Raw genomic sequence first — 14,946 nt, 5'->3', positions numbered from 1 at the left:
TAATCAGATCCTCCATCTATAGACTACATCTCTTTCTACTGAATAGACTGCTAATCAGATCCTCCTCCATCTATTGACTACATCTCTTTCTACTGAATAGACTGCTAAGCAGATCCTCCATCTACTGACTACATCTCTTTCTACTGAATAGACTGCTAATCAGATCCTCCATCTATTGACTACATCTCTTTCTACTGAATAGACTGCTAAGCAGATCCTCCATCTACTGACTACATCTCTTTCTACTGAATAGACTGCTAATCAGATCCTCCTCCATCTACTGACTACATCTCTTTCTACTGAATAGACTGCTAAGCAGATCCTCCATCTATTGACAACATCTCTTTCTACTGAATAGACTGCTAATCAGATCCTCCTCCATCTACTGACTACATCTCTTTCTACTGAATAGATTGCTAATCAGATCCTCCTCCATCTACTGACTACATCTCTTTCTACTGAATAGACTGCTAATCAGATCCTCCTCCATCTATGACTACATCTCTTTCTACTGAATAGACTGCTAATCAGATCCTCCATCTATTGACAACATCTCTTTCTACTGAATCGACTGCTAAGCAGATCCTCCATCTATTGACTACATCTCTTTCTACTGAATAGGCTGCTAAGCAGATCCTCCATCTACTGACTACATCTCTTTCTACTGAATAGACTGCTAATCAGATCCTCCATCTACTGACTACATCTCTTTCTACTGAATAGACTGCTAAGCAGATCCTCCTCCATCTACTGACTACATCTCTTTCTACTGAATAGACTGCTAAGCAGATCCTCCTCCATCTACTGACTACATCTCTTTCTACTGAATAGACTGCTAAGCAGATCCTCCATCTATTGACTACATCTCTTTCTACTGAATAGACTGCTAAGCAGATCCTCCATCTACTGACTACATCTCTTTCTACTGAATAGACTGCTAAGCAGATCCTCCATCTATTGACTACATCTCTTTCTACTGAATAGACTGCTAAGCAGATCCTCCATCTACTGACTACATCTCTTTCTACTGAATAGACTGCTAATCAGATCCTCCTCCAGGCTGCATGATTTATGTAAGATGACATCCGACAGTTCCCTGGAGAGGCGCCCTTAATATAAACACCCTTAATATAGACACCCTTAACCTTAATATAGACACCCTTAATATAGACAACATTAATATAGACACCCTTAATATAGACACCCTTAACCTTAATATAGACACCCTTGATATAGACACCCTTAACCTTAATATAGACACCCTTAACCTTAATATAGACACCCTTAACCTTAATATAGACACCCTTAATATAGACACCCTTAATATAGACACACTTAATATAGACACCCTTAATATAGGCACCCTTAACCTTAATATAGACACCCTTAAGATAGACACCCTTAACCTTAATATAGACACCATTAATATAGACACACTTAATATAGACACCCTTCATATAGACACCCTTAATATAGACACTCTTAATATAGACACCCTTAACCTTAATATAGACACCCTTAACCTTAATATAGACACCCTTAATATAGACACACTTAATAGAGACACCCTTAATATAGACCCCTTAACCTTAATATAGACACCCTTAACCTTAATATAGACACCCTTAATATAGACAACATTAATATAGACACCCTTAAGATAGACACCCTAAACTTAATATAGACACCCTTAACCTTAATATAGACAACATTAATATAGACACCCTTAACCTTAATATAGACAACATTAATATAGACACCCTTAATATAGACAACATTAATATAGACACCCTTAATATAGACACCCATAAGATAGACACCCTTTACCTTAATATAGACAGCCTTAATATAGACAACATTAATATGACAACATTAATATGTGGGTATAGACAACATTAATATGTGTGTCTCTTGTCCAGGGCTGAACTCTGACCCTTTGGGGGTCATGTGGTCAACAACAAAAAGCTCCAATGTTGAGTAAAGTATTTTGACTATTTCAACTGGAATAAATGCTGCCCTTGGTAACAATCACCAACACATGCAGTTAAAATAGAATACTATAGCCTACCATGACTATATCCTACCATGACTATATCCAACCCACCTCCATGTGTTGCCACTATCATGTATCCTACCATGACTATATCCTACCATGACTATATCCATGTGTTGTCACTATCATGTATCCTACCATGACTATATCCAACCCAGCTCCATGACTATCATGTATCCTAATGACTATATCCAACCCACCTCCATGTGTTGCCACTATCATGTATCCTACCATGACTATATCCAACCCTACTCCATGTGTTGCCACTATCATGTATCCTACCATGACTATATCCACCATGACTATATCCATGTGTTGCCGCTATCATGTATCCTACCATGACTATATCCAACCCAGCTCCATGTGTTGCCACTATCATGTATCCTACCATGACTATATCCAACCCACCTCCATGTGTTGCCACTATCATGTATCCTACCATGACTATATCCAACCCACCTCCATGTTTGCCACAATCATGTATCCTACCATGACTATATCCAACCCTACTCCATGTGTTGTCACTATCATGTATCCTACCATGACTATATCAACCCAACTCCATGTGTTGTCACTATCATGTATCCTACCATGACTATATCCAACTCCATGTGTTGTCACTATCATGTATCCTACCATGACTATATCAACCCTACTCCATGTGTTGTCACTATCATGTATCCTACCATGACTATATCCAACCCACCTCCATGTGTTGCCACTATCATGTATCCTACCATGACTATATCCAACCCAACTCCATGTGTTGCCACTATCATGTATCCTACCATGACTATATCAACCCTACTCCATGTGTTGTCACTATCATGTATCCTACCATGACTATATCCAACCCAACTCCATGTGTTGTCACTATCATGTATCCTACTTGGCTGAAGCTTTGATTCAGTGGAAGAAGTATTGAGGAGAAGGAGGTTAAAGGTCACCCCAGGATACAGCTGTTACTCTACACTATCCCTAGATAATACAGTAATGAGAGAAAATGTATAGAATATTTAGGGTCCTATCAAATATATCTCTATAACATCTGCTTTGTTTTTTTTAACCTAATTCATTTTTTTTCTCTCAAATTCTGTTTTCTCTAATTAGTTTTTCCAGATTTCTGATTTGTCCCAATTTCTCTGTTTTTCTCTCTCTGAATCACACTGTTAATAGAGAAACTACACAACTGGATGTTCTAAGTCCACAACAATACTTAAACCACATCAGGAGAACACGTTTGAAGTCTGAGAAAAATCTAAGAAATGTTCATTTTTGTGTGTAGATACCCTTTAATTGAAGTGGCACCAGCAAGAGCCTTGCTTGGTTAGTGGTGTCTCTGTAGCACACATGTGATTGCAGAGCTTTCTGAACAAATCACAACTGGATTGATGCAAATAGTCATGATATCATTCTGCCAGGTTTTGGGGAATCTTTTCCATCAACCAGAAGATGGTTGTCATTTGCATCATCGCTAACAGCTACACATAGTGGATCATTAGCATCATCGCTAATAGCTACACATAGTGGATCATTTGCATCATCGCTAACAGCTACACATAGTGGATCATTAGCATCATCGCTAATAGCTACACATAGTGGATCATTAGCATCATCGCTAACAGCTATAGTGGATCATTAGCATCATCGCTAACAGCTACACATAGTGGATCATTAGCATCATCGCTAACAGCTACACATAGTGGATCATTAGCATCATCGCTAACACATAGTGGATCATTAGCATCATCGCTAATAGCTACACATAGTGGATCATTAGCATCATCGCTAACAGCTAGCATTACATCATAGTGGATCATTAGCATCATCATTAACAGCTACACATAGTGGATCATTAGCATCATCGCTATACATAGCTACACATAGTGGATCATTAGCATCATCGCTAATAGCTAACATAGTGGATCATAGCATCATAGTGTGGATCATTAGCATCATCGCTAACAGCTACACATTGGATCATTAGCATCATCGCTAACATAACAGCTACACATAGTGGATCATTAGCATCATCGCTAACAGCTACACATAGTGGATCATTAGCATCATCACATAGTGGATCATTAGCATCATCATTAACAGCTACACATAGTGGATCATTAGCATCATCATTAACAGCTACACATAGTGGATCATTAGCATCATCGCTAACAGCTACACATAGTGGATCATTAGCATCATCTCTAACAGCTACACATAGTGGATCATTAGCATCATCATTAACAGCTACATCATAGTGGTAGACTGCACTCAGACAGGGGCATTTCTTGGCTGTTTCCTCTTCAGAAAGTTGAAGAAAATACAAATCACTGAGGTGAATTTAAAAACGACTTGCAGGCAGTGGGTTCAGAATAACTATGAATACAAATTATAACACCACCCAATAGGGCACTTCAGAGACTGGAAGGGCAAAGGGGCATGTGCTCTACAAAGGTAGAGTCCTGTCTGTCCACCTCCTATCTGTCCTTAAACAAAGTGGGCACTGCTTCATGTGGCAACAGCAACACTCACATAAATAACCCACATGCCGCTGGGTGAGAGAAGATTTCATTGTATTTGGGAAGCATTATGTGGGGTGTTATTATGTGTTGTTAGTGATGAACCTTGGTCAATTTAGCTCGGAATATGCCACCCTCTTCAATCTGTCACCTAATCCTGACTAATGGGCAGGTCAATCCTGGAGGAAAGTTTTGGCTGTAAGAAGGAAGAGAAAAAATAACATCTGGTTGTTTTTAAATGACTTCTTATGACATTGTTTACCAGAATAAACAGAGTAATGGAGATTCCAGTCTGCGTTACCCACTCCAGTCAGCAGATGGCGAAGTGAGTTTTTCAGGTGATGCTTCTTGCGTGACGTATAATCGAATGGACGGACATGAAGCCGCTTCAACAGCGACAAAAGGCTACTGATTTAAGCGGTGGTTTGCTAGCAAACAAAACATAATCATTGAAGCGTTTTAGACCAATCTTGTGTATATTACTCTTCGTGTTTTGAACATTCATCTGTTTACTTATCTACTAGCTCATTTCAACGTAATTTGCTTGTGAAATTAGCAACATTGATACGGCATTAGGCTAATCTCCCGGAGCATAAACTCACTAAACAAGACGGAGAAAGAAACTGGTGAAATTAGAGAAATAAGCTTTCAGAATGAAAAGGGAGGAAGAGGAGGCTATCACAGTGAAAGAAGAGGATGATATTACACTGAAAGAGGAAGATGGGAAAGAGGTTGTCAGAGTGGAAGAGGAGGTAGAAGCTTTCAGAATCATAAAGGAGGAAGATGAGAATGTAGTGAAAGAAGAGGAAGAGGAAGACGTCTTGGGAGTGAAAAAGGAGGAGACTGAAGAACTGATTAACACCAGTGAGTACTGTCTTAAAAACGGGCACAAAAACGGGCACAAACTATGCAGTTGTTGAACTAATGTGGGCTTTTAAAGGGGCAATCTACTGAAGTTAAACACTTGAATATGTTGTTCAGTACTGTAGGAATTGTTTACGGGTCGATCTGCCATTGGTACATATATTCTGGGAACTTGTAATTAGATGTGTTGGATTCTCCACGTGGTCGATATTAAAGGGCACTTCATCTAATAACAGGATTTTAAAATTCAATACTGGTGCATCATTTTTACTTCAAATATCAAACAGAAAATGAACCCGTAAACAATATTTTATAAAATCATGATGATGATGGCCATTTTAGGCCCTTTTTAGACATATTAAATCCTCTTGTATCATAAGATATAACATAAGTTTACCATCTGTTTGATGTTGTCATTCACGCAGGAGAGAGACATGACTATGGTGGATCCTCTGGGGAGCTTCAACAACATCCTGATGCTGACGAGGCAGAGAAGAGTCTCTCCAGATCAGAACACCAGATGGTACAGCTTGGTCTGGTCTAGAATACAGCTTGGTCTGGTCTAGCATACAGCTTGGTCTGGTCTAGAATACAGCTTGGTCTGGTCGAGCATACAGCTTGCTCTCTCTGGGTCTGGGCTGTGTTTCTGTAAAGCAGTTTATGACAACAGTGACATCAGCATCCATAATGATATGTGTCTGTGTCCCCTCTTTATGGTTACCAGGACAACGCTAGCCCTTCCTCCCTCCCGGAGTCCCCGTGTCGTACCTCTCCTGGTAGCACCTTACTGCTGGGTATGAAGAGGTTGTCTGTGCTGCTGGTGGACTGCAGGAAAACATTGGGGCTGAGTGGAACTGTGAGAGGAGGAGAAGAGAAGAAAGGATCAGATTTGACTCATCAAAGTAAGTGCTGTAGTTTAGTTTCAACAAATAAAATGATTACTAGCCTGTTCAACCTCTCTTTCGTGTCGTCTGAGATTCCCAAAGATTGGAAAGCAGCTGCGGTCATCCCCCTCTTCAAAGGGGGGGACACTCTTGACCCAAACTTCTACAGACCTATATCTATCCTACCCTGCCTTTCTAGGGTCTTCGAAAGCCAAGTCAACAAACGGATTGCTGACCATTTCGAATCCCACAAAACCTTCTCCGCTATGCAATCTGGTTTCAGAGCTGGTCATGGGTGCACCTCAGCCACGCTCAAGGTCCTAAACGATATCATAACCGTCATGGATAAGAAACAATACTGTGCAGCCGTATTCATTGACCTGGCAAAGGCTTTCGATTCTGTCAATCACCACATCCTCATCTGCAGACTCAACAGCCTTGGTCTCTCAAATGATTGCCTCGTCTGGTTCACCAACAACTTCTCTGATAGAGTTCAGTGTGTCAAATCGGAGGGCCTTTTGTTCGGGCCTCTGACAGTCTCTATGGGGGTGCCACAGGGTTCAATTCTTGGTTCGACCCTTTTCTCTGTATGCATCAATGATGTCGCTCTTGCTGCTGGTGAGTCTCTGATCCACCTCTACGCAGACGACACCATTCTGTATACTTCTGGCCCTTCTTTGGACACTGTGTTAACAACCCTCCAGACGAGCTTCAATGCCATACAACTCTCCTCCCGTGGCCTCCAATTGCTCTTAAATACAAGTAAAACTAAATGCATGCTCTTCAAACGATCGCTGCCTGCACCTGCCCGCCCGTCCAACATCACTACTCTGGATGGTTCTGATTTAGAATATGTGGACAACTATAAATACCTAGGTGTCTGGTTAGGCTGTAAACTCTCCTTCTAGACTCATATCAAACATTGCCAATCCAAAGTTAAATCTAGAGTTGGCTTCCTATTTCGCAACAAATCATCCTTCACTCATGCTGCCAAACATACCCTAAAACTGACCATCCTACCGATACTCAACTTCGGCGATGTCATTTACAAAATAGCCTCCAATACCCTACTCAATAAATTGGATGCAGTCTATCACAGTGCCATCCGTTTTGTCACCAAAGCCCCATATACTACCCATCACTGCGACCTGTACTCTCGTTGGTTGGCCCTCGCTTCATACTCGTCGCCAAACCCACTGGCTCCAGGTCATCTATAAGACCCTGCTAGGTAAAATCTCCCCTTAGCTCAGCTCGCTGGTCACCATAGCAGCACCCACCTGTAGCACACGATCCAGCAGGTATATCTCTCGAGTCACCCCCAAAACCAATTCTTTCTTTGGTCACCTCTCCTTCCAGTTCTCTGCTGCCAATGACTGGAACGAACTACAAAAAGCACTGAAACTGGCAACACTTATCTCCCTCACTAGCTTTAACCACCAGCTGTCAGAGCAGCTCACAGATTACTGCACCTACCTGTACATAGCCCATCTATAATTTAGCGTAACAACTACCTCTCCCCCTATTGTAGATTTATTTATTTTGCTCCTCTGCACCCCATTATTTCCCCATTATTTCTACTTTGGCACATTCTTCCACTGCACATCAACCATTCCAGTGTTTTACTTGCTATATTGTATTTATTTCGCCACCATGGCCTTTTTTTGCCTTTACCTCCCTTATCTCACCTCATTTGCTCACATCGTATATAGACTTGTTTATACTGTATTATTGACTGTGTGTTTGTTTTACTCCATGTGTAACTGTCGTATGTGTCGAACTGCGCTGCTTTATCTTGGCCAGGTCGCAGGTGTAAATGAGAACTTGTTCTCAACTTGCCTACGTGGTTAAATAAAGGTGTTCTCAACTAGCCTACCTGGTTAAATAAAGGTGTTCTCAACTTGCCTACCTGGTTAAATAAAGGTGTTCTCAACTAGCCTACCTGGTTAAATAAAGGTGTTCTCAACTTGCCTACCTGGTTAAATAAAGGTGTTCTCAACTTGCCTACCTGGTTAAATAAAGGTGTTCTCAACTTGCCTTCTCAACTTGCCTACCTGGTTAAATAAAGGTGAAATAAATAAATACGTTTAAAAAAATAGATCTTCCCACTGGTATCTTTTACCAGGACAACTAGCAGAGTTATGTTAGTTGACATGAAGCTAGACTGAGAGAAACCAATTGACTCTAGAACTGAACTCCAGACACTCCAATGCGTTACATTGCCTGTCTCAGTCAACCCCCCCCAATGCGTTACATTGCCTGTCTCATATCTTTACAAGACTCTAGAACTAAACTCCACACTCTTCAATGTGACTCTAGAACATACAAACTAAACTCCACACTCAATGTGGTCTGTATTGCTTCATTAACGTCCCATCTACTGAACTTGTTAAAGATGGCACATATGTATTTAAAACAAGCTCTCTAAACCTTTTCTAAAAGCTATGAAATATGATTAAATGAAAAGCTATTTTTGTGAGACTTGTTCTTCGTCTCTGTAATGGATCAAATGTATTCAATTTCCTATTTTAACAGGTCAAATGAAGCCTGAACAACATATAGACCTTAAAGAACATGGTTTAATATGTATATATATATATATATATCTTAAAGAACATTGTTTAATTTGGAAATGACTCACTTTATTTGTTCATGTGTAAATGACGTCAGTGTGGTGCTAACAGTTTAGCTTCCTCAAGTGTCCCTGGATGTCTCCATCTGTGACGTTTCAAGCTAACATTCTCTGTTTCACGGAAACATGGTTCACTCGGGATACGTTATCAGAGTCGGTACAGCCACCTGGTTTCTTCGCATCGCGCCCACAGGAACAAACATCTCTCTGGTAGGAAGAAGGGCTGGGGTGTATATGCCTTATGATTATTAACGAGACGTGGTGTCGTCATAACGACATACAGGAAGTCAAGGCCTTTTGTTCACCTGATCTACAATTCCGTACAATCTAAATGCCGATCGCGTTATCTACCAAGAGAATTCTCTTCAATTATAATCACAGCCATGTATATCGCAGACACCAAGCAGACACCTCGACGGCCCTGAATGAACTTCATTGGACTCTATATGTAAACTGGAAACCACATATCCTGAGGCTGCATTTTTTGTAGCTGGGGATTTTAACAAGGCTAATCTGAAAACAAGGCTCCCTTAATTTTATCAGCATATCGAATGCGCGACCCGGGCTGGCAAAACCCTGGACCCTTTCGGCAAATCTGACCACGACTCCATTTTGTTGCTCCCAGCCTATAGACAGAAACTAAAACAGGATACGCCCATGCTCATGTCTGTTCAACGCTGGTCCGACCAATCTGATTCCACGCTTCAAGATTCTTTGATCACGTGGACTGGGATATGTTCCGGATAGCGTCAAACAGTAACATTGATGTATATGCTGATTAGGCAAGCGAGTTTATTAGCAAGTGCATCGGTGATGTTTTACCCACGGCGATTATTAAAACCTTCCCCAACCAGAAACCGTGTATTGATGGCAGCATTCACGCAAAACTGAAAGCGCGAACCACTGCTTTTAATGAGGGCAAGGTGACCGGAAACAAATAGTGTAGCTATTCCCTCTGCAACACAATCAAACAAGCTAAGCGTCAGTTTAGAGACAAATTAGAGTCGCAATTCAACGGCTCAGACACATGACATATGTGGCAGGGTCTACAGTCAATCACGGACTACAAAAAGAAAGCCAGCCCCGTTGCGGACCCCGATGTCTTGATCCCAGACAAACTAAACAACTTTTTTGCTTGCTTTTTGAGGACAATACAGTGCAAATGACACGGCCCGCTACCAAAACCTGCGGGCTCTCTTTCACCGCAGGCAACGTGAGTAAAACATTTAAACGTGTTAACCCTTGCAAGGCTGCCGGCCCAGATGGCATCCCAAGCCGCGTCCTCAGAGCATGCACAGACCAGCTGGTGTGTTTACGGACATATTCAATCAATCCCTATTCCAGTCTGCTGTTCCTACATGCTTCAAGAGGGCCACCATTGCTCCTGTTCCTAAGAAAGCTAAGGTAATTGAGCTTAATGACTACCGCCCTGTAGCACTCACTTCCGTCATCATGAAGTGCTTTGAGAGCCTAGTCAAGGATCGTATCACCTCCACCCTACCTAACACCCTAGACCCACTCCAATTTGCTTAAAGCCCCAATAGATCCACAGACGACGCAATCGCCACCATACTGCACTATGCCATATGGACAAGAGGAATACCTATGAGAGAATGCTGTTCATCGACTACAGCTCAGCATTTAACACCATAGTACCCTCCAAGCTCGTCATTAAGCCTGAGACCCTGCGTCTCGACCCCGCCCTGTGCAACTGGGTCCTGGACTTTCTGACGGGCCGCCCCCAAGTGGTGAGGGTAGGAACCAACATCTCCACTCCGCTGATCCTCAACACTGGGGCCCCACAAGAGTGCGTTCTCAGCCCTCTCCTGTACTCCTTGTTCACCTATGACTGCGTGGCCATGCACACCTCCAACTCAATCATCAAATTTGCAGACGACACTACAGTGGTAAGCTTGATTACCAACAACGACAAATTGGCCTACAGCGAGGAGGTGATGGCCCTCGGAGTGTGGTGTCAGGAAAATTACCTCACTCAACGTCAACAAAACAAAGGAGATGATCGTGGACTTCAGGAAATAGCAGAGGAGCCACCCCCCTATCCACATCGACGGGACAGTAGTGAAATGGTCCACCCACACAGAAAGCATCGTGAAGAAGACAGCGCTTCTTCAAACTCAGGAGGCTGAAGAAATTTGGCTTATCACCAAAAACACTCACAAACTTTACAGATGCACAATTGAGAACATCCTATCGGGCTGTATCACCGCCTGGTACGGCAACTGCTCCGCCCACAACCGTAAGGCTCTCCAGAGGGTGATGAGGTCTGCACAACGCATCACTGGGGGCAAACTACCTGCCCTCCAGGACACCTACACCACCCGATGTCACAGGAAGGCCAAAAAAGATCATCAAGGGCAACAAACACCCGAGCCACTGCCTGTTCACCCCGCTATCATCCAGAAGGTCGAGGTCAGTACAGGTGCATCAAAGCTGGGACCGAGAGACTGAAAAAGAGAAACTGGAAAACAGCTTCTATATCAAGGCCATCAGACTGTAAAACAGCCTTCACTAACATTGAGTGGCTGCTGCCAACATACTAACTCAAATCTCTAGTCACTTTAATAATACAATTTTTTGATGTAATAAATGTAATCACTAGTCACTTTAAACAATGCCACTTTATATAATGTTTACATACCCTACATTACTCATCTCGTATGTATATACTGTACTCTGTACCATCTACTGCATCTTGCCTGTGCCGTTCGGCCATCGCACATCCATATGTTTATATGTACATATTCTTATTCCATCCCCTTACATTGTGTGTGTAAACGGTAGTTGTTGTGAAATTGTTAGATTACTTGTTAGATATTACTGCATGGTCGAAACTGGAAGCACATGCATTTCGCTACACTCACATTAACATCTGCTAACCATGTGTATGTTAACAATAAAATGTGATTTGATTGGACAGCTCCATCTGTGACGTTTCAAGCTAGCTGTGGAGAGAGTTTTGATTTCCCAAGGAATCGTTCTCACCTCCCAGTTACACATGTTCAGGTTGACTTTCCCAGTCAGGAATCGACCATATACACGACCATACCAGTCAGGAATCGACCATATGCAGTACCAGTCAGGAATCGACCATATGCACTACAGTACCAGTCAGGAAAGTACCAGTCAGGACACAACAGTACCAGTCTCATTCAACCAGTCAGGAATTTTACCAGTCTTTATTTCTACTAATTTCTACATTGTAGAATAGTAGTGAAGACATCAAAGCTATAAAATATCACATATGAAATCATATAGTAACCAAAAAGGGTGAAGTGAATCTTCAAACCACCGTTTGCCTACAGATTCTGGTTTGATACCCAGCTGTGTCGCAGCCGGCCACAACTGGGAGAGCCAATTGGCCCAACATCGTCCGGGTTGGGGGAGGGTTTGGCCGGTGTCCTTGTCCCATCGTGCTCTCCTGTGGCGGGCCGGGCTGATGCACGCTGACACGGTCGCCAGGTGTAAGGTATTTCCTCCGACACATAAGTGCGGCTGGCTTCCGGGTTAATTGTGCATCGTGTCAACCGCATTGCGGTTGTGTTTCGGAGGACGCATGACGTTCGCCTCTCCCGAGTACGGGAGTTGTAGCGATGAGACTAACTACCAATTGATGAAAATTGGGGCAAAAAGGGGGGTAAAAAAATATAAATATAATAATCCTTTTTAAAAATCTGCCCCAAATATTTCATTATTTTTATTTTACCCAAAATACCATTCCATTAGTGATTAGTCTAAATCAGAAAATGTGCCATTTTAACATCATGTTCGAACCATTGAGACAACGGGGAGATGTTACAGAGGTGCTTTGCGTCTCCAATGAAAAAAATACATATTGTTTTTGACAAAATTACTTATTTTAGGTTTAAGGAAGTGTGTAGGTCGCATTCTGTATCATACAGCTATGAAGGTTATATATTTACAACCACCTGCTCAATAGGAATCCAGAGATGTCTGTGTCTTGAGTGTCGTAGAACTGTTGAGTTGTTTGTGTTCTGACTTCTAAAACAGAAAGAAAAATAAGAATATGAATAAGTAAGTAAACATATTACCAGGAAGCTCTACAACATTTGTTTTAAAATCACACCAAGATTGTCTTAAATTATGAAATGTTTGGAAACTGGCCCCAGGTTGAGGGATCTGATTTGGATTAAACCTCATAGCAAGGCAGTTTTATCACGTGGAGATTTAATTCTGTTCTCTCTTTAAATGAACACTGTCTTTGGCAGGAGGAAAACCAAACTTGAAGGAACCAGAGACGACCAAACCAGCAAGACGACACCTCTGCTCCCAGATTGGAAAGAGTTTTACCAAGTTAGGAAGCCTGAAAAGACATGAGAAGAGTCTCACAGGGGAAAAGCCTTACCACTGCTCCCAGTGTGGAAAGGGTTTTAGACAGCAAGGAAGCCTGAAAGCTCACGGCCGAATACACACAGGGGAGAAGCCTTACCACTGCTCCCATTGCGGAAAGGGTTTTAGACAGCAAGGAAGCCTGAAAGTTCATGGCCGAATACACACAGGGGAGAAGCCTTACCACTGCTCCCATTGTGGAAAGAGTTTTAACAGGTTAGGAGGCCTAATAACTCATGAGCGAATACACACAGGGGAGAAGCCATACCGTTGCGCCCAGTGTGGAAAGAGTTTTGGCTCGTTAGGAAACCTGCAATCCCATGCGCGATTACACACGGGGGAGAAGCCATACCATTGCACCCATTGTGGAAAGAGTTTTCGCATGTTAGGAAACCTGCAATCTCATCTGCGAATACACACTGGGGAGAAGCCATACCATTGCACCCATTGTGGAAAGAGTTTTAGCATGTTAGGAAACATGAAAGCTCATGAGCAAATACACACAGGGGATAAGCCTTACCACTGCTCCCAGTGTGGATCTAGGTTTACCAGGTTAGGAAGCCTGAAAAGACATGTGGACACACACCGAAGCCTTTCCATTGCGCCCTGTGTGGAATGAGTTTTAACCATTTAGGAGACCTGAAATTAAATTAGAGAATACACACAGGGGAGAAGCCTAACTATTGCGCCCTGTGTGGAACGAGTTTTAACCATTTAGGAAACCTGAAAAGAAATGAGAGAATACACACAGGGGAGATGCCTTTCCTTTGCGCCTAGTGTGGAAAGAGTTTTAGCTTGATAGGAAACATAAAATATGATCTAAATACACCCATGGGAGAAGCCTTACAAATGTCACTTATAAGGCACGTGAGGATCCACACAGAGAAAAATAACTTCTCCTACTGTGTAAACTGATATTTCACATCACATTGACTTAAAATTCATCAGAGAACATACACAGTGCTCCCATTGTCTTATTTTATTAACTGACAATGTGTTTAATTGTTTATAGCATACTCTAAAATATATTTGTATGTTTTTATTAGAAAATAAAACTGAATATGGAGTCTGTCAGTTTGAATATAGAGTAGATCAGATTCCATGTGTTTAAATGGTCCTTTTTTAAAAGTCTGATTGTGTGTTTATCTGGGTGTGTCATTCCTCCAGCACTACAGATAATCAAGTGATATTTGTAGATCAGATTCCATGTGTTTAAATGGTCCTTTTTTAAAAGTCTGACATTGTGTGTTTATCTGGGTGTGTCATTCCTCCAGCACTACAGATAATCAAGTGATATTTGTAGATCAGATTCCATGTGTTTAAATGGTCCTTTTTTAAAGTCTGACATTGTGTGTTTATCTGGGTGTGTCATTCCTCCAGCACTACAGATAATCAAGTGATATTTGTAGATCAGATTCCATGTGTTTAAATGTTCCTTTTTTAAAAGTCTGACATTGTGTGTTTATCTGGGTGTGTCATTCCTCCAGCACTACAGATAATCAAGTGATATTTGTAGATCAGATTCCATGTGTTTAAATGGTCCTTTTTTAAAAGTCTGACATTGTGTGTTTATCTGGGTGTGTCATTCCTCCAGCACTACAGATAATCAAGTGATATTTGTAGATCAGA

The 14,946-nt window shown here is 41.8% G+C and overlaps 1 protein-coding gene across 1 annotated transcript; it reads left to right on the top strand.

Moving 5' to 3' along the window:
* Nucleotides 1-4,997: 4,997 nt before the first annotated feature.
* LOC135536610 (zinc finger protein 32-like) lies at nt 4,998-14,425 on the top strand. The gene is made up of 4 exons (XM_064962896.1): nt 4,998-5,436; nt 5,862-5,959; nt 6,161-6,338; nt 13,197-14,425. Exons 1-4 carry the CDS (start codon nt 5,226-5,228, stop codon nt 13,934-13,936), a joined length of 1,227 nt encoding a protein of 408 aa, XP_064818968.1. The 5' UTR covers nt 4,998-5,225; the 3' UTR covers nt 13,937-14,425.
* The last annotated feature ends 521 nt before the right edge of the window (nt 14,426-14,946 follow it).

This window comes from Oncorhynchus masou, unplaced genomic scaffold, assembly GCF_036934945.1.
Source record: "Oncorhynchus masou masou isolate Uvic2021 unplaced genomic scaffold, UVic_Omas_1.1 unplaced_scaffold_643, whole genome shotgun sequence".
NCBI classification, from domain to species: Eukaryota; Metazoa; Chordata; class Actinopteri; order Salmoniformes; family Salmonidae; genus Oncorhynchus; species Oncorhynchus masou.
Note: the sequence above shows the minus strand (reverse complement) of the source record. Positions and strands in the feature narration are given on the sequence as shown.

What these genes read in the sequence shown, in the direction of transcription:
- LOC135536610 (XM_064962896.1), top strand. Translation starts at nt 5,226, where the DNA reads ATGAAAAGGGAGGAAGAGGAGGCTATCACAGTGAAAGAAGAGGATGAT. An exon ending in TGAAGAACTGATTAACACCA is followed by an intron (nt 5,437 to 5,861) that starts GTGAGTACTGTC and finishes TCATTCACGCAG; the next exon opens with GAGAGAGACATGACTATGGT. An exon ending in CCAGATCAGAACACCAGATG is followed by an intron (nt 5,960 to 6,160) that starts GTACAGCTTGGT and finishes TATGGTTACCAG; the next exon opens with GACAACGCTAGCCCTTCCTC.